The following is a 20821-nucleotide window of genomic DNA, read 5'->3' on the forward strand; positions in this document are numbered from 1 at the left end:
CCCAAAATATCAATGTTTTGTTCCCCGAGCCACTTAGTTATCACTTTTGCCTTATGGTAAGGTTCTCCATCATGCTGGAAAAGGCATTGTTCGTCACCAAACTGTTCCTGGATGGTTGGGAGAAGTTATTCTCTGAGGATGTGTTGGTAATATTCTTTATTTATGGCTGTTCTTAGGCAAAATTATGAGTGAACCCACTTCCTTGGCTGGCATGACACAGGACTGATGGTAGTGCTCACCTTGTCTTCTCCGGACAAGCTTTTTTCCCAGATGCCCGAAACAATCGGAAAGGGGATTCATAAGAGAAAATGACTTTACCCCAGTCCTCAGCAGTCCAATCCCTGTACCTTTTGCAGTATATCAGTTTGTCCCTGATGTTTTTCCTAGAGAGAAGTTGCTTCTTTGCTGCCTTTCCTGACACCAGGCTATCCTCCAAAATTGCAATTGCAAGTCATCTGATCACTATTCATTACATTCTGGTGTATATGCAAATTGCCATCGTACAAACTGAGGCAATAGACTGTGAAAATTAATACTTGTGTCATCCTCAAAACTTTTGGCCACGACTGTCCACGGGGTACCAGTACTGAGTCAATGTGCAGGGGTACTAGGTAACTGAGGTAGATATGTACATATAGGTAGGCTTAAAGTGACTAGGCAACAGGATAAACAGTAGCAGCAGCATATGTGAGTCAAAAGAGTTAGTGCAAAAGGGGCAATGCAGATAAATAGTCCAGATAGCTGTTGGTTAACTAACTATTTAGCAGTCTTATGGCATGGGGGTAGAAGCTGTTCAGGGTCCTGTTGGTTCAAGGCTTGGTGGATAAGTGCAACTTGCTGTGTGGTAGCAGAGAGAACAGTATGACTTGGGTAGCTGGAGACATTTAACATTTAGGGCCTTCCTCTGACACAGCCTGGTATAGGGGTCCTGGATGGCAGGAAGCTCGGCCCCAGCGACGTACAAGATAAATACCATACATGGTATATAAAAGATTAAGTTATGTCTATGTAATATTTTGAAAGCCATGCTGATGCCAGAACAAAACTGTTAGCGGCACTTGATTTTAAGAGGTTAAGACCTGAGTCTGCAACATGATGGCACAGTGTGCAGTTGGAAATTTGGGAAGCATATCAAGCAAGATCGATACTTATGGACTGCACTCATGCAATGACAAAACAATTATATTGCCCCACTATATAGTTTAACTCAATAAATACAATGCAAAGTGTTTATTCGCATACATGTTCCCACTTGAAATGATACAACAGTCACCAAACAAGTGTGTATATGTTCCTGCTTCCACCACCATTGGGCTTGCACACCTTTTTATAGGAGCTGTCATGTTTTGGAGCAGCGTATTCAATTATCAGCATTGTCGAGAGACTCAAAACATGCGTACACACAAGGTCTACAAACAGCCTCTATATGACCAAAGGATACTTATTTCTTAGAGGTTAGAGGACATTGTATGCTTTCTGGTCGTTATAAGCTTTTGGAAACTCATGACTGATACAACACACCCCCACCACGGCAAATAATTCTGTTTTTCACGTGAACAACAAATTGAATGGGATAACGAGCGCCACGCATTTCTGCCTTCCCATGAAACCTGCCCTGCTCAAAATTAAAGTGAATTTGTTACTTTTATTTTGCAGAGAAGGAAAAGCTCAACACTGAGAAGGCACTAGAATTTTGGTTTGGCCTGAAACGTTTATTTGGACATGAAGAAAAGAGACTGTTAAAGTATAACTGGTGGAGACACACACACACACACTTTTAACACAGATGTTGGGGACAAGACCACAGAGCACCGCACACAAAACATTTAGAAACACACAGACAGCAAAATCATTGCAAGCACAGGACCCAGAATCAGCATCTAAGGCAAAAACAAGAAATATGTGTACTTTATTATTCTTTTAAGTTTTTGTTCAGACATCTATTAAATCAGTAATTCAGTGTCTCACATCCCACCCTCGTACGTTACCATGTCCCAGCTGCACCCCCTCCAACGCCTTTGTCCCAGCAGGGAAGTGCTACAAAAACTAATCAAAACAGTTAAAGAAAAATAAAACCATATTCCTGTAATAATTTCAGCAAACCTGCTAAACACCTTTTCTTCAATGTAGACATCTAAAATGATTTTACACCTTACAGGACTAAGAGATTATTTTCAAACAAAAGTTAGTGCATTTCATTCCACAACACCACTAGCTGCTCTTAACTTAGCCATTAATGGATGTAAAAATATAAAAAACAACATAGGCCCAGTGGTTAGATAGATAACATGTTACTGCACTGCTAGCACCCAGGCAGTGCACCGCATTCTCACTTTACCCAAGTAGCAAATCAGATAACAGTTTTGGAAATACTACACACACACACATTTTGGGAAAAACACACAAAAAACAAAAAATGCATTGAAAGAAAAAGGGTACATCAGAGTACATTAAAAAAACTAAAGTCAACTGAGGAACTCTTTCAAAAGATTTACTCAAATCTAAAATGTGCTTAATAGAGGGAGAAAAAAAAAACCTGACCAAAGATTAGCCTTCTAGGCGCAAAATCTGTACAAGAACATTCAGACCACCTACACAAGTGGCCTTCCCTCAAATAGGACTACATTAATCAAGCATAACTGGCCAATCAAGAGACTGGGAGCATTATCAATTAACTGACAGCTTTACCATCCAACAGTAGGAGGGTTACGAGTTCTCCACATCCCACCCAGAAACAGTTGTGTTGGAGCAAGTTCCCAAGGATGTCTTTTTGCCTGCTTGACTTTGGTCTGGATCATTTTTTATTTATTTCACCTTTACTTAACCAGGTAGGCAAGTTGAGAACAAGTTCTCATTTACAATTGCGACCTGGCCATTTAAAGTAGTCAATTTTCTTCTGATATTGGAAAAGTGTAACGCTAAATTTGGCAACTTACCACCAGCTACAGTGTTGAAGTCTAGAAACAAATCTTGAGTAATTCATTTCTTGTGGCCGCTAGTTGGCGGTCAATGTGCTGATAATTGGTTGATTGCTCCCAATCCATAGGAATCCCCACCAAGTTGACTACTTTAAAATGGCAATGTCCATGCAAAAAAAGTTATTTTCACATAATGATCTCTATACATGTATGGTCTGGATAGTGTTCAATCCATTAATACACAAAGGCTGAATTACAAGTTTGCAAGCGCATAGAAAAGGAACCGATCTGAAGGTTGATGCTCCCCATGTCAAGTCAACTCTCCTAATATTACGCAAACTTCCATTTTTCAAACAATGGACGTGTACGGAATTTAAAACAATCGTGAGATATGCATTAAAATCTTAAATCAAAAGAAAACTAAGACAGTAAAGAGAAAATCCAAAAGTGAAATGTACAAGGGAAAAAAGCAGCTAAATCATAATCCTATGAGTTAGCCAGACACTAAAACTCTAATATCCGACAGTCGCTCTGCCCTCAATCCCATCCCAAAATAACTTGATTCATCATTATCACCCTTCAGAATCTCTGTTCAATGAATCAACGGCAACATTGAAAAAGGATAACCCCAAAACGGACATGATCAGATTGACAGCATTTCACGGACAAGAAAACATCCCTCTGTACACGATAAGCACAAAACACCTACCAACACCACACCTGGAAGTCTCCACTGGCCACCCCTTATCTCATACTGGGACAGGTTCGGTACTGCATGTTATCACCACACCTGGAAGTCTCCACTGGCCACCCCTAATCTCATACTGGGACAGGTTCGGTACTGCATGTTATCACCACACCTGGAAGTCTCCACTGGCCACCCCTAATCTCATACTGGGACAGGTTCAACACACCTGGTCCACTGGCCACCCCTAATCTCACTGGGACATGTTATCACCACACCTGGAAGTCTCCACTGGCCACCCCTAATCTCATACTGGGACAGGTTCGGTACTCTCAACACACCTGGAAGTCTCCACTGGCCACCCCTAATCTCATACTGGGACAGGTTTGGTACTGCATGTTATCACCACACCTGGAAGTCTCCACTGGCCACCCCTAATCTCATACTGGGACAGGTTCGGTACTGCATGTTATCAACACACCTGGAAGTCTCCACTGGCCACACCTAATCTCATACTGGGACAGGTTCGGTACTGCATGTTATCACCACACCTGGAAGTCTCCACTGGCCACACCTAATCTCATACTAGGACAGGTTCGGTACTGCATGTTATCAACTCAAATTGAGAAGTCAGAACACTAACCGGACTCTTGCTGGGGAAGAACTTTCCTGACAAATTTATTTTTAAAAAAGTTTTTTTTTTAAAGTTTATTTGCATTAAAAAAACGTAAAATTCCAGTGATCGCTGCTCTAAACCAGTAAGCTCCTTTATAGATTAATTCCTGATGCCAACAAATAAGAGAATGAGAACTGAGTACGTTTACTTGAATTCAGGCCATTTTAAAATGAGCAAGCTCGAATACATAGTACCAAAGACTAGTTTCATGCTTGGGATCCCATTACTAGTCTATAAAATACCATCTAACCTATTCCACATGATACAAGAGCTACCAAAATGCATGGCAGACTACTCTGGAACATGTTGCACAGATATGATGGCATGTTGAAATGGCCAGATATCTGGGGTGGAAAGGTTTCTATTTGATGATAAAGACCACCTGTTCCATCAAGACATAAATAGGAAGGTATATGTTAACGCCGGTATCCTGCATTTGACCACATAGGTACAATTAATTGTACATATTAATACAACAGGTTAAACTTTTATGCAAGACACAAATAATTAAAACTACTCTTCTTAAAATGACAATCAGCAGTTGAAACAAAGCGTTCTCCCTACCGTGTTACAGTGAAAAGCTGAGGGATGGGGTTGGAGAAATGTAACAGCTCAAATTCATAGACTGAGCTATGGATGCATAAAAATGACAGTTTTAACCATGTTTTGAGGCTATATAGATTTAGTCTGCATTTACTTTCTTTACAAACATTGGAGTAAAACAGGCTTATATTTTGGGTTCTGATGGGGTAGGACAGTGGAACAAAGCTTTGATACTTGAAGAATCAAAATTGGTACATAAATTAATAATAGGTCCAATAATGAATGTAGCAACTGCAGACTGCCCCTTTAAAAAGGCTACGTATAAAATGGTCAAATCCATGATAACTGTGAACGTGTCAGGTGTCTACAATGCGAGTGCTGACTGCCTCAACTCCCAAATAACTTCACTAAGGGAAGACTCCTCCCTTTCTCATGAGCTGTTACCCATGACAACACTTCCTGATCCACTCAAATCCCAACCAATGGATTGGTGGGTCATGTTCATAACACACTGTAGCAAACCACTTAAAACCTTTTTTTTTTTTTTACTTAAACCACTTAAAAAAAACAAAAGCAAGCAGTTCGTATAGGAAAACTTCGGAGAGTACCTTGCGCAATCGTCATTAACCAACCAAAGCATATTTTAACTAAACAGGATTGGCAGACAGTTGGGACCAACACCTCAAACATTTAACCATATGTTTCAAAGTAATAGGAAATGGAGTGGAAAATATAACAATTCAGTGACCGACAGCCTGACTATCCAAACTTTTCCCCACATTTGCACGGTATCCTATCACCATTATCGTAAAGGTTTTAATGTCCTACTCAAGCAAGGGTATACCAAAAGTTTCCAGCAACCGTGAAAATAAAATCATTGATTCTAATAAATTCATATTTTCCCATTGATTCTGAACACAAAATAATTCCAGACTCTTAGCTGACAGGCATCCAAGACTGTTTCTTCACCTAAAAGAAAGTGCAGCTTGACAGGCTTCCCAACTCACTCCATCTCTCAGAACAGTTCAAAACAGGCACTTCTCTAAAACCATGTGGCCCTCTCGCTTCCAACCTACATAAAAACACATTTTATGAACTATCCTTAGCCCTTCGCCAAAATAATCACTTGCCAACCCCTTCAACAAATTGCTTCATATGTATCAACTCATAACAATGTCATATTGGTGGATGTCCACATCTTTTGCTGTGTCGCATAATGACTAGATTTGCTAACAGCTCTTTTCTTTTTTCCCCTTTGCAACTACCAGTATTCTGGTGATACAAGGCATTACTGTATATTTGTCCCCCATCCCCCACTGACAGAAACCAAATGAACATAGATTTAGCAGTGGAGGACACAGCCTTCAAGCTAACCAAGGTGAGGCAGCATGTAAGCATCTCTCGCTATTCTTTCAAACAAGTCCTTCAGTTTATGATTTGTAACACTCGTGTCGGCCCCCTGTTAAAATGATTACCGCTTGCAGTCTTTCTTAAACAAAGGTCAGCGGATGTCCGACCGAGCTTCAGGGGGGTCTTTAAGATGAAGAACGCAAATGTGTTCTTTCATCCAATAACATATATATATATATTTATCTCTTTACATATATATACACACACACGTATATAGATTTGTGTTTGTTTTTCTGTTAGTCTGTTGGTTGTTGTTTAAGCTACTTTGGTGACCGGGGGGGAATGTTCTGTTCCTTCCCGCTCCGTCTGGCCCAGCCCTGGGGGGAGATGCGACGGCTCATGGACGCACCTCTCTGCTGATCCCGGTACTTTAGGCCCATCCCTCCGGATCGGGCAGGGCCATTAACCCCACAGTATGAGCCAAGGGGATCAAGGTGGGGCTGGCCTTCTCCAGGCCGCTCAGGTTTCTCAGGCCTATCCCCATCGCTGCTGGAGGAGGTGGCGGGCTCGTCGGCCTTGTTGACCCGCAGTTCACGCAGGGGTTGGCTGGCCGGGGAGGTGGGAGGGTTTGGGGAGGTGCTTGGCGCTGGGGGCTGGGTGGCTGGCCGCTTGCACATCTCAGCATAGCTCAGTTTCCTTGACTCCTGGTTGGATGGATGAAGATGGATAGACAAAAAAAGAGAATAGGGGAGGAGAGAAAATAGACATAGGATGACTAGGGCCTGACATCTCTTCATTAATCTCTATTTAACCAATTATGTTAACTGACAACATTCTATCCAATGCATTATGTATCCAGTGAAATCCACCAGGCAGTGAGTGAAGTCTTACCGGTGCAGGTGTGATAGTGGCGGGAAATGGTGTTGCCGTGGAGATGGACTGACTGTGGGTGGGCGTAGGTTTGGTTGCAGCGGCGGGCTGTGAGGGGGTTGGCAGAGAAGAGGGTGGTGTGGGGGGTGGAGCCATCTCTTTTTGGACATGAGGCTCAGGCTTCTCCACTTTCTTTACTGGATGAGCAACACTGCACAGGCAGGAGAGGAAAAGATTACCAATAAGGTTAATTTCCAACAGTGAAATCATGTTGGATCATCAAAATCGCTACAGCAGATCTTTGCAGCCGTAAGCCAGAGGTAAACCATACCTTGGAACAAGGGGCTCCACAACCAGAGGGGTGGGGGGTTTGTGGGCCGGCACGACCTGACTGGGCGCACTCACAGCCTCCTTTTGGGCACTAGCAGGAGGGGCCACAGACTCCTTATTCACATCAGGCTGAAAATAAGAGAAATGAACATAGTTGACTTAAGAGGGGTGAAAGACATGACGTTTGGCTGAGAGACTAACTACAGTAAGAGGAATGTAAGAGTTGGGATTAAGTGACAGACCAGACAAGTTATTATAGACCACTTCTTCCTGTCACATCAAGTGGTAAGGAGGCAAAAACTAACAGGGTTTTTCCTCACCTTGTCGCTGGTCACCTTGAGGCCTCGAACCACATCAGACATGCGAGTCTCTAGCAAGGGCTCTCCCTGCGTGCTGACCACACACCCAGGCAATGGAGGGAAGTTGGAGGTCGCCAGGTCAAACTTGGGCTGTGGAACCTTTATCTCGCTCAGAGGGATGGGCCTCTGAACACCAAAACACAGAAAACACACATTTGACCATGTGGGTGAGATAGGGGGTATAAACCACACTAAACATGGGATAGAAAAAATTAAATGGCAGAAAACTGACCGTGATTCTCTCGTCCTCTCTCTTCCTCCGCATCCCTCTGTAGCTGCCTCTCCTACAACAGATAAACATGTTACACACAGCATAGAGATGATCATAAGCAAACAGGTAATCGTTTGTTGGGGAGGCTTTGGATGGCCAAGACAGACCCGTTTGAACCCTCAGATCTCATAATCTTACCGCTCATCGGGTCAAGTGTAGAGACTAATGACTTTGGGGGGGGGGGTAGATGGATGGAGAGAGAGCGGAGTGAAAAAGGGAAACCCCAAAGTCTTCATCACTTAGTTTGAAGCACCTCTATGCGCATCGATTTGTCATCACTGGGTCAAAGCCATTTGATAAAGCCCAACAGGGACATGATCACATTTCATGTATGAGCAGGTTGTTGGGTGTGTGGATGGATGTATGAAGGGGCTCTGTGCAGACTGACCTGCCCCTGCCAGCAATGCCCAGGTCTCCATTGGGCATCCCCTCTGCAGCCAGTGGCAGGGTGTCCCTGAGGGTGGGGGGCACAAGGCCAGGCTCGGGGGTGCTACCCAGGGGAGCCCCGGCCGCCCGGGTAGGAAGAGCGCTGGAGGGGCCCGACAGGCCATCCACCATGGGGGATACGGGTGTAACAGAGGGAGGAGGGGTCTCGTCACATGGCCGGGGCTGGCTCTTTGCGTGGTTCCTGAGGAAAGGAAGATCAGTCAGTCATATCAACTCAACAAACTCAATTGCTCAAGCATAAATGCCATCTATCGTTCAGTCTAAAGATATGATCACAAAACAGCTAGCGGGGTTCCAGTATGATTCATGCAGAGGATGAGGAGGACAGGACATTAAACATTAAGATGGTAAATGAAGGGGATTGTAAATATGCTCCTGTATAGAATACTAAGGGAATGGTTTTGGTTTGCTCGGCACAAGCTGAGGGTAATGAACTTGCTGGATCCCATATTCAAACAACAAATGTAAATGTAATTATTTTTTTTATTTTTTATTATTTTACTTTTAGATGTGTGTATTGTTGTGAATTGTTAGATACTACTGCACTGTTGGAGCTAGGAACCATTTCACTACAACCAAAATAACATCTGCATGTGACCAATAAAATTTGATCAGTGTCATTTGTCAGTTACGCTAGCCATCTAAAATATCAGTTGAGGGTTGCCATTCACCACCGTTCCCAAGGACACCCCAGTGTAGCATTACATGGATGGTTTAAAATCTGGATTAACATCGTAGCTTGTGAACGCGTATGTTTTAGAATGACACTGGATGAAATGAAAGTGTGAGAGAGCATCAACTGATGACATGATTGATATCTGATCATTTATACCTGAATGCATTGATTACATTCTTTCTAGAATAGAGGGGGACACTGTGGGGAGTAAGAAAAAAAACAGTTATTTATGACAGCAGAGCCAAAAAACGGTCTTGCTTTGATGATGAACATAAATACCATTATGTGCACTAAATTACAGTGTCTGTTCAATTACAACAACCATCCTGGTGCTAGTCAAACTGGCTTTTTAAAACAGAATCTAATGTTGTAAGGCTGTGGATTAATTCACTGGACCACTTTGGACGGCCAAATAAGACGTTTGAACCCTCAGATCTCATAATCTTAACGCTCATCGGGTCAAGTGTGGAGACGAGTGACTTTGGGGGGATAGATAGAGATAGAGGAGAAAGAAAAAGGAGTGAAAGAAAGGAAAACCCAAAAGTCTTCATCACTTAGCTTGAAGCACCTCTATGCGCATCGATATGTCATCATTGGGTCAAAGCCATCTAATAAAGCCTTCTGATGGACCCGGATGGGGGTTCTTGCCCTGAGAGAAAACACCTACCGGTTTCTGTTGAAGGGCGGTCGTCCGAGGCCCAAGGGACTGGTGCCAGTCTTGTAGTTCCCAGGGGTGCTGAAACCGTTCACAAAGCCACTGTTGGGGAACGGGGCCTGGAGAAAAAGCAGAACACAAAATGGCAACCAGTCAAATCACCTCAGTTTTCTATGACACAGCTCTTACAAGATTAGCTGATCCTGACAGTGATACATTAGTAAATGTCATCCCCCTCTGACCCCAGAGCGCAACGTGAAGGATGTGTGTTACAGCTGACGCAGGGTAAATTCACATGGGTCAGAACAGGACATGTTTAAGATGACGTCCACCATTCCTAAATCACCTACCCAGATCATCAGATCTCATAATCTTATTGTTCACTGGTGTGAAACAGGAGAGTAAGATTTGGGGGCATATATGAACCCAGAGTGGTTTGTCTCCCAGCCTGAACCCCTCTATGCGCATGGTTGTCATCATTAGGTTCAGAGGTTTGTATTTATAGGAGCAATTTGCAGAAAAAAAATAATAATTTGAATCATGTTCTAAAAATGTTTGTTCAGAATGATCATAAAATTACATCTGAAACTTGAGAGTTCCTACAGGTACACCCAACACTTCTGTACCCATGACAACCAACACACTCTGGAGGGGCTGGTCATCCTAGGAATGAACAACAGTACTTCTAACCAAATCGAATTCAATACAAGTTACAGCTAGAGGTCGACATCTTGGCCATGTTCTGTTATAATCTCCACCCGGCACAGCCAGAAGAGGACTGGCCACCCCACATAGCCTGGTTCCTCTCTAGGTTTCTTCCTAGGTTTTGGCCTTTCTAGGGAGTTTTTCCTAGCCACCGTGCTTCTACACCTGCATTGCTTGCTGTTTGGGGTTTTAGGATGGGTTTCTGTACAGCACTTTGAGATATCAGCTGATGTACGAAGGGCTATATAAACATATTTGATTTGATTTTTGATTTGACTGGTTAATTTGGGCCGATTTCAAGTTTTCATAACAATCGGAATTTTTGGACACCGATTTATTTTTTTATTACACCTTACACCTATTTAACTAGGCAAGTCAGTTAAGAACACATTCTTATTTTCAATGACGGCCTCGGAGCGAGCGGTGGGTTAACTGCCTTGTTCAGGGGCAGATTTGTACCTTGTCAGCTCCGGGATTCAACGCTTTAACCACCTGCCTGTCATTGCACTCCACGAAGAGCCTGCCTGTTACTCGAATGCAGTAAGAAGCTAAAGTAAGTTGCAAGCTAGCATTAAACTTATCTTATAAAAAACAATCAATCATAATCACTCAATAAACTAGTAATATCAACCATATGTATTTATCTAGCGTGTCCTGCGTTGCATATAATCGATGCAACGGAGGGGGGTGATTTAACAACGGCGCATTTGCGAAAAAAATCAAACGTTGAACGGCTGCACCAAACCATGCAACAGTTTGGGCCGCCTGGCTCGTTGCGAACTAATTTGCCCGAATTTGACGTAATTATGACATAACATTGAAGGTTGTGCAATGTAAGAGCAATATTTTGACTTAGGGATGCAACCCGTTAGATAAAATATAGAACGGTTCCTTATTTCACTGAAATAAAACATTTTGTTGTCGAAATGATAGTTTCCAGATTCGACCATATTAATAACCAAAGGCTCGTATGTCTGTGTGTTATGTTATAATTAAGTCTATGATTTGATATTTGATAGAGCAGTCTGACTGGGCGATGGTAGGCAGCAGCAGGCTCGTAAGCATTCATTCAAACAGCACTTTCATGCGTTTTGCCAGCAGCTCTTCGCAATGCTTCAAGTATTGCGCTGTTTATGACTTCAAGCCTATCAACTCACGAGATTTGGCTGGTGTAACCGATGTGAAATGGTTAGCTAGTTAGCGGGATGCATGCTAATAGCGTTTCAAATGTCACTCGCTCTGAGACTTGGAGTAGTTGTTCCACTTGCTCTGCAAGGGCCACCGAGTTTGTGGCGCGATGGGTAACGATGCTTCGAGGGTGGCTGTTTTCAATGTGTTCCTGGTACGAGTCCAGGTAGGGGCGAGGAGGGTGGCAGAAGCTATACTGTTACACTGGCAATACTAAAGTGCCTATAAGACAATTCAATAGTCAAAGGTATATGAAATACAAAATGGTAGAGAGAAATAGTCCTATAAATACTATATTAACTACAACCTAAAACCTCTTACCTTGGAATATTGAAGTCTCATGTTAAAAGGAACCACCTGCTATCATATATTCTCATGTTCTGAGCAAGGAACTTAAGTTAGCTTTTTTTACATGGCACATATTGCACTTTTACTTTCTCCTCCAACACGTTGTTTTTGCATTATCTAAACCAAATTGAACATATTTCATTATTTATTTGAGGCCAAACTGATTTTTATTGATGTATTATATTAAAATAAGTGTTTATTCAGTATTGTTTTAAGTGTCATTATTACAAATAAATAAAAAACATTTATATACATAAATCGGCCGATACTGATTATTGGAGGACCAAAAAAATGTATCGGTATTGAAAAATCATAATGGTCGACCTCTAGTTACAACAGGAAACAACAATCAAGCGGGCCTCACCAGCGGGGTCTGGAAGTAAGGGGCAGGCGATGGGTTCCAGGTGGGTGGCACCAGGGGGTAGAGTGGGTACTGCTGCTGGGGGCTGAATACCTGCTGCATGTAGAGGTGTGTTGAGTTATACTGGGACTGGCCCTGCTGGCTGTACACACTGGAGTTCGGTACACTACGGTAGCCATTCTTCGCAAAGAATGTGTTGATGGCCTTGATACGAGCCTAGACAGAGCAAGAGAGCGACAGGAAGATGTGTAAAGGACTGGAAATGGAGAGTATGAACACGACATGTAAACACAATGTACAGTAAAATAAACATTGACATTACATCGTCTCCCCACACTGCCATTCACAGAGAAGGAAAGAGGCCATGCTCCTTGTTCCCCTCAGATCTCATAATCTCACGGTCATTAGGTCAGTCACACTGTGCTGACGGAGGGAGGGAGAGGACGATGAAGAGGACGAAAAAGGGAGGGAAAGTTAGAGAGGAGGAGAGGGTAGTGTTTTAGAGATGAAGAGACCCCTCCACAGCCACAGTGCTCCTGGGTCCTTCCAAGCGCGATACTGATCATCACCGGGGGGGGTACCGCTTTTCCAGCCTTAAACATCATGCAAGTCAAATCATAGATCTGGAGTTTGAGGCATTAAGCTCGATTTAGCACAACAATCAAATTCACATTGTTAGCAACCTAAATGATAACCATTTGAAATTGAGCCTGAATGTGTTATGCCAGATACATTTAATGACAATCAACTACTGCTAAAGAAGAGTGGTTGAATGAAATGTGGACAATGTCATAACATCTTGAATGGGGGAGATGACTGGAGATTGAGTTCAGACCAGTTTAGAATAGAACGAGACAGAGACTGCTGGCTGGACTTACTCCTTCCTTTTCAGACGCTTATATAGGCACAAACTCAAGGTGACCTTACTGTCGTGCAGCCACAGCTCAGCCACGTGCTCCCAACAAGACAGCAACCCCCTTTACAAGTCACTGATCTGACCGCATAACAGCTGACTCCAAAACAGTCTGAGGTAGTCCACACAGCGCTGCTTCCCCCCACTCCTATCATCTGATCTCAGAGTTTTACCGTTGACTAATGTTACGCATTGCCCCCCCTTGACCAAACTAAAGGAGCCATTTCGGTCCCAACAGAATAAAAATACAATTATTTGTAATGCACACATTGAATCATAGAATTCATAAACTTAAGTTTTATTTCATGATTTTAAATTGGAGTGAACCCCATCAGCTATAATGGTGCCATGATGTCTGAGTATGAGGTCAAAGAGGGGTGAAATGTAACCAATGTCCTCTCTCTTTTGATGAGTAACCTTGCTGGAGACTTGTTAGCTTCCTGTACTCATCCCTATAGGCTTTAGTTAAGTTGGCCAACAGAGTACTGTGCAGGAGACACGGTTCACACCCAGTCAATCACAAGAGCAAGATTAATTAGGGAGTGGAAATGCTATCCTTAACCTCTCTAGGCTAGGGGGCAGTATTTTCACATCCGGGTGAGAAGTGTGCCCAAAGTAAACTGCCTGCTACTCAGGCCCAGGAGCTAGGATATGCATATTAGTAGATTTGGATAGAAAACGCTTTGAATGATGTCTGAGTATAACAGACCTTATTTGACAAACCATCCAGGAATTATTTTTTTTATTTCACTCTTTTCACTGAGTTTTCTATGTGGATCTAGATTTCTAAGGCACTTGCTTGCAGTTCTTTTCGCTTCCACTGGATGTCAACAGTCTTTAGAAATTGGTTGATGTTTTTCCCTTTGAGAAATGAAGAAGTAGGGCTGTTCAGAACGAGGATCGAGTCTAGTGTACTGTTGTGGTTGGGGCATGCGACCTGAAAGCTCACTCCACTTTGTTTTTATCCGCTAAGGAAAGCAGTTTATCCCGTCTTAAATGTTAGATTATTTACGTTAAAAAATACCTAGCTGGATTAGGAAAGTTGTTTGAAATGTTTGGACAAAGATGACAGGTAATTTATTAGATATTTTGTAGTCATGTTAAGCAAAGTTGGAACCAGTGTTTCTCTGGCTCAAACGCACCAAATAAATGGACATTTTGGAGATATAACGATGTAATTAATCGAACAAAGGACAATTTGTGATGTTTATGGGACATATTGGAGTGCCAACAGAAGAAGCTCTTCAAAGGTAAGGCACAAATTATATAGTTATGAGTTTTGTGTCGTGCCTGGCGGGATGAAATACACTGCTCAAAAAAAATAAAGGGAACACTAAAATAACACATCCTAGATCTGAATGAATGAAATATTCTTATTAAATACTTTTTTCTTTACATAGTTGAATGTGCTGACAACTAAATCACACAAAAATTATCAATGGAAAGCAAATGTATCAACCCATGGAGGTCTGGATTTAGAGTCACACTCAAAATTAAAGTGGAAAACCACACTACAGGCTGGTCCAACTTTGATGTAATGTCCTTAAAACAAGTCAAAATGAGGCTCAGTAGTGTGTGTGGCCTCCACGTGCCTGTATGACCTCTCTACAACGCTTGGGCATGCTCCTGATGAGGTGGTGGATGGTCTCCTGAGGGATCTCCTCCCAGACCTGGACTAAAGCATCCGCAAACTCCTGGACATTGTGGTGCAACGTGGCGTTGGTGGATGGAGCGAGACATGATGTCCCAGATGTGCTCAATTGGATTCAGGTCTGGGGAAAAGGGTGGCCAATCCATAGCATCAATGCCTTCCTCTTGCAGGAACTGCTGACACACTCCAGCCACATGAGGTCTCGCATTGTCTTGCATTAGGAGGAACCCAGGGCCAACCGCACCAGCATATGGTCTCACAAGGGGTCTGAGGATCTCATCTCGGTACCTAATGGCAGTCAGGCTACCTCTGGCGAGCACATGGAGGGCTGTGCGGCCCCCCAAAGAAATGCCACCGCCAAACCGGTCATGCTGGAGTATGTTGCAGGCGGCAGAACGTTCTCCACGGCATCTCCAGACTGTCACGTCTGTCACATGTGCTCAGTGTGAACCTGCTTTCATCTGTGAAGAGCACAGGGGGCCAGTGGCGAATTTGCCAATCTTGGTGTTCTCTGGCAAATGCCAAGCGTCCTGCACGGTGTTGGGCTGTAAGCACAACCCCCACCTGTGGATGTCGGGCCCTCATACCACCCGCATGGAGTCCGTTTCTGACCGTTTGAGCAGACACATGCCCATTTTGCAGGGCTCTGGCAGTGCTCCTCCTGCTCCTCCTTGCACAAAGGCGTAGGTAGCGGTCCTGCTGCTGGGTTGTTGCCCTCCTACGGCCTCCTCCACGTCTCCTGATGTACTGGCCTGTCTCCTGGTAGCGCCTCCATGCTCTGGACACTACGCTCACAGACACAGCAAACCTTCTTGCCACAGCTCGCATTGATGTGCCATCCTGGATCAGCTGCACTACCTGAGCCACTTGTGTGGGTTGTAGACTCCGTCTCATGCTACCACTAGAGTGAAAGCACCGCCAGCATTCAAAAGTGACCAAAACATCAGCCAGGAAGCAAAGGAACTGAGAAGTGGTCTGGTCACCACCTGCAGAACCACTCCTTTATTGGGGGTGTCTTGCTAATTGCCTATAATTTCCACCTGTTGTCTATTCCATTTGCACAACAGCATGTGAAATGTATTGTCAATCAGTGTTGCTTCCTAAGTGGACAGTTTGATTTCACAGAAGTGTGATTGACTTGGAGTTACATAGTGTTGTTTAAGTGTTCCCTTTATTTTTTTGAGCAGTGTATGATTGTCTGTGTGTTTGATGGGGCGCTGTCCTCAGAAAATTGCATGGTTTGCTTTCGCCGTAAAGACTTTTTGAAATCGGACACCGTGGCTGGATTAACAAGTCGTCAAGCTTTAATTTGACATATTGCATGTGTATTTTCAAGAATGTTAAATATTTACAATTCTGTAGTTTGAAGTTGGCGCCCTGCACTTTCACTGGATGTTGGTCAGGTTGGACGGTAGCGTCCAATCTAGCCTAGAGAGGTTAAGAAGGTCTATGACAGGGCTACTCAACTAAATTGTAATGGGGGCCAAATTGCTGTTTTTGTCACACTCCCTTTTAATGTGTCCATAGAGGGGAACAGAATGACTATGCTCCAGAGGGTCGTAGCTTTCAGGAATGGGGTGATAAAGGCTTATAACGCTAGAGGCAAATTCATTGGAAGAAAATGAATGAATCATGCCAAATAGCAAAACTGAATATGAAACTTGGTCAACTTGAAATTAGTTTGTAAACTTTATACACAGACAATGAATGCAATATTAACCATATTGAAAGAAAATATATAAATATTGAATTTTAAAACTGAATGCAATATTCATTCAATTCAGTTTCAAATCATGAAATACAAGTGTAACTTATGAACTCAATTTGTGCATTACAAATGCAAAAATATTCAACAACTTCAAAAATATTGAATTCAAATACATTTTCTGTTGGCACTGAAATCACTTAATATAAAAGCAGCATGTCTCACATGTTAAAGGAACAGTACATGTACTCACCATGATGGGTTTTCCCTGAAACGTTTTCACTTCTTCCCTTAGATATCTGTGGGCCTGAGGAAGAAGAGGAAAAACAAAGTACTGTGAGAGCTGGACAATACCTTTTCACATGTAGGAGATATGATTACATGTCTAAATAGCTTTTCTTTTATATACAACTTGCAGACACAGCAGCAGCATCAACCCCACAAACAGAAAATAGCCTCCAAGTACAAACGAAACAGGGGCCTGCCAGTTCATTTGTCTTTGACCAATCAAATCAGATCTTTTTCCAGAGCTGATCTCGTTTGTTAAAAAATATCAGAATGGGCTACCTGTGTAAACACAACTTTTCACTAGGCTGGTAAACTATACTGAACAAAAATAAACATGGAACAATTTCAAAGATTTTACTGAGTTACAGTTCATAAGGAAATTCAGTCAATTGAAATAAATAAATTAGGCCCTAAACTACGAATTTCCAATGACTGGGCAGGGGCGCAGTCATGCATGGAACTGGAGGGCATAGGCCCACCCACTGGGGAGCCAGGCCCAGCCAATCAAAATGAGTTTTACTACAGACAGAAATACTACACAGTTTCATCAGCTGTCCGGGTGACCTGTCTCAGATGATCCTACAGGTGAAGAAACCAGATGTGGAAGTCCTGGGGCTACACGTGGTCTGCAGTTGCAAGGCCAGTTGAACGTACTGTACTGCCAAATTCTCTAAAACGACGTTGGAGGCAGCTTATGGTAGAGAAATGAACATTCAATTATCTGGCAAGAGCACTGGGGGACATTCCTGCAGTCAGCATGTCACTCCCTCAAAATATGAGACATCTGTGGCATTGTGTTGTGTGACAAAAACTGCGCATTTTAGAGTGGCCTTTTTCTGTCCCCAGCACAAGGTACACCTGTGTAATGACCATGCTGTTTAATCAGTTTCTTGATGAGCCACATCCGTCAGGTGGATGGATTATCTTGGCAAAGAGAAATGCTTACTAACAGGGATGTAAACAAATTTGAGACGAATAAGCTTTTTGTGCGTAAGGAAAATGTCTGGGACCAACACTTGACGTGGCATTTATATTTTTGTTCAGCATAGATCAATCAACAGAACTGTGTTGGTTTGATTGAACTAACAAATAGGAAATTACATTTATACAATATCAGAAGACAAATAGCAAAAAAACATGTGCAAATTCAACACGCATGCAGTGAACTTTGAATAAGGACATTTTCACTGACTGACTAAAGAGTGTGGAAGTGCAACGCTACCTGCTGTGCATCAGTGTCCGACTGGAATGTGATGTACCAGTTGTTGTTGGCCGCAAATTCAACACTCATCACCTTGGGACAGTTTTCATTCTTAAAGAGAGCCTCCACTTCCTGAGGAAATAGAGAGAAGATGAGGGTGTTAGAACCTTTCTTAGAGTTCTGCAACAAAATAAATGATATTCTTCACATGTAATGCGCAAATGGCTACACCAGCGTTTCCCAAACTCGGTCCTAGTGACCCCAAGGGGTACATTTTTATTTTTTTGCCCAAGTACTACACAGCTTATTCAAATAATAAAAGCTTGATGATTACTTGGTTATTTGAATCAGCTGTTTAGTGCTAGGGCAGTGGGCTACATAGAATGTAAACCGGAAAAAACGCTCAAACACAAAAAAGCTCATTCTAAATTTTGTTACCTCTACAGGTGTGGTCTCTGGCACCTCCCTCAGAATGATGATGCAGCGCTTGTGATTGGGCCGAACCTTTTCCCCCATCTCGTCAACTTGTACCATGGGCGAGGCTGAAACCACACACAAAAATATATCAAATTTACTAGCGCCTTTTCAAATAATGACTCAGTGAGGAATATTTGCTCTCATTTGAGTGAGTTTGCTCCCAAAGCCAGGTTCATGGCATACCTACCCCAAAGTGCTTGAAAACCCTCACTCAACTTTAACATGGATCATGTTTCTCACCTACCTAATGCTGCTCCCATTAATTACTACTATGACAGTGCCTTCAGAAAGTATCCACACCCCTTGACTTTTCCCACATTTTGTTGTGTTACAGCCTGAATTTAAAATTGATGAAATTTAGATTGTGTGTCACTGGCCTACACACACTCACACACCTCTGTACCCCACATACAATGATGTGCAAGGTCCCTCAGTTGAGTAGTGAATTTCAAGCACAAATTCAACCAAAACACCAGGGAGGTTTTCAAATGCCACAAAAGGGCACCTATTGGTAGATGAGAGAAGAAAAACATTGAATATCCATTTGAGCATGGTGAAGTTATTAATTACGCTTTGGATGGTGTATCAATACAGCCAGCCACTACAAAGATACAGGCGTCCTTCCTAACTCAGTTACCGGAGAAGGGGGAAACCGTTCAAGAATTTCACCAAGAGGGCAATGATGAATAGGATGGATCAACAACATTCTAGTTACTCCACAATACTAACCTAAATGACAGAGCGAAAAGGAGGAAGCCTGTACAGAATAAAAATATTACAAAACATGTATCCTGTTTGCAATAAGGAACTAAAGTAATACTGCAAAAGAAATCCATAGAAATCAACTTTGTCCTGAATACAAAGCGTTATGCTTGGGGCAAATCCAACACGTCACCGAGTACCATATTTTCAAGCATGGTGGTGGCGTATGCTTTTCACTGGCAAGGACGAGGGAGTTGTTTTTGGGGAAAAATAGAAAAGAAAAGAGCTAGGCACGGGTAAAATCCTAGTTAAAAACCTGATTCAGTCTGCTTTCTAACAGACACTGGGAGACAAATTAAACTTCTAGCAGGACAATAACCTAAATCATAAGGCCAAATATACACTGTAGTTGCTTACCAAGACAACAATGAATGTTCCTATGTGGCCTAGTTACAGTTTTGACTTAAATTGCCTTGAAAATCTATGGCAAGATTTGAAAATGGCTGTCTAGCAATGATCGACAACCAACTTGACAGAGCTTGAAGAATTTTTCAAAGAATGGGCAAATATTGTACAATCCAGTTGTGCAAAGCTCTTCGAGACTTACGCAAAAAGACTCAGCTGTAATCACTGCCAAAGGTGATTCTAACATGTGTTGACTGAGGGGTGTGAACACCTATGTAAATGACATATTCAATTTTTAATGGATTTGAAAAAATGTGGCATTATAGGGTATTGAGTAGAAGACAAATATATTTCTCACCCATTTGGAATTCAGGCTGTAACAAAAATGTGGAATAAGTAATTTGTCATTTTGTAGGGACTAAGTATATTGTTTTAAGTTTGACTACCACAATCCTTCTCGATACTATTACTAATTGATCTAACAATGCAGTTCTAGCCACCACTAATCTCGTTCCCAGCCATGTGTCAACACAACATCTGGTATGAGGTTACAACTTGTGCTAAGTGATTTTTAGTTTGGGTAGAAATCCTGCAACCTGAGCTTGTTTCTGACCAGTCATGTAGCAGGCTACAGTATAAGCCTGTCCAGGGAGACTATTTCCACAGTTCTCCCCACTCCTATAGGGTCAAAGGTGAGGTGGGTTTTTGTTCATACCTCGTAGTACCTCCAGGATGAGGTCCATGTCGGTAGTGAGGACCTTGATGCCCTCAATGCTGGCGATGGTCCAGATGGGGACAAAGTGATCACTATCCATCTGGGACATCAGGTACAGATCCTTGGACAGATTCTCTCTGAAGACAGAAGAGGGCATGAGAAACCAACAAGCCATGTTTGTTACATGCTATGGGGAGCTAAGATACATTTGTGCTCCGATTCTTGAAGCTGGGCGTAAGACACATTTTACATTTTACTACTCCACAGGAAAGGCATTTTAAAGTGAAGTGTTTTTCCCCATCTAAATGCATTTATTTTTTGAACATGTGAACTTTCATGTGCCTGAATAAAAACACCTCAAACTGTAAATATAAAAACGTGA

General features: G+C 42.6%; 1 protein-coding gene across 5 annotated transcripts in view; it reads right to left on the reverse strand.

Annotated features, from left to right (window-relative positions):
• Positions 1 to 3941: 3941 nt before the first annotated feature.
• Positions 3942 to 20821, reverse strand: part of LOC135541886 (la-related protein 4-like) — a 33629-nt gene continuing 16749 nt past the window's right edge. For 4 of the 5 annotated variants that reach the window (XM_064968362.1, XM_064968364.1, XM_064968367.1 and 1 more), the window contains 13 exons: positions 20440 to 20576; positions 18579 to 18682; positions 18162 to 18272; positions 16905 to 16958; positions 12386 to 12598; positions 9793 to 9899; positions 9282 to 9323; positions 8391 to 8630; positions 7964 to 8015; positions 7693 to 7857; positions 7374 to 7501; positions 7064 to 7253; positions 3942 to 6876 (listed from right to left, as the gene is read on the reverse strand). In XM_064968362.1, coding sequence (XP_064824434.1) covers positions 6493 to 6876; positions 7064 to 7253; positions 7374 to 7501; positions 7693 to 7857; positions 7964 to 8015; positions 8391 to 8630; positions 9282 to 9323; positions 9793 to 9899; positions 12386 to 12598; positions 16905 to 16958; positions 18162 to 18272; positions 18579 to 18682; positions 20440 to 20576 — 1927 coding nt within the window. In that variant the 3' untranslated portion in view covers positions 3942 to 6492. The remainder of the gene's footprint in view (positions 6877 to 7063; positions 7254 to 7373; positions 7502 to 7692; positions 7858 to 7963; positions 8016 to 8390; positions 8631 to 9281; positions 9324 to 9792; positions 9900 to 12385; positions 12599 to 16904; positions 16959 to 18161; positions 18273 to 18578; positions 18683 to 20439; positions 20577 to 20821) is intronic. The other variant, XM_064968363.1, reaches the window with a different exon arrangement.

This window comes from Oncorhynchus masou, chromosome 6, assembly GCF_036934945.1.
Source record: "Oncorhynchus masou masou isolate Uvic2021 chromosome 6, UVic_Omas_1.1, whole genome shotgun sequence".
Taxonomy (NCBI): Eukaryota; Metazoa; Chordata; class Actinopteri; order Salmoniformes; family Salmonidae; genus Oncorhynchus; species Oncorhynchus masou.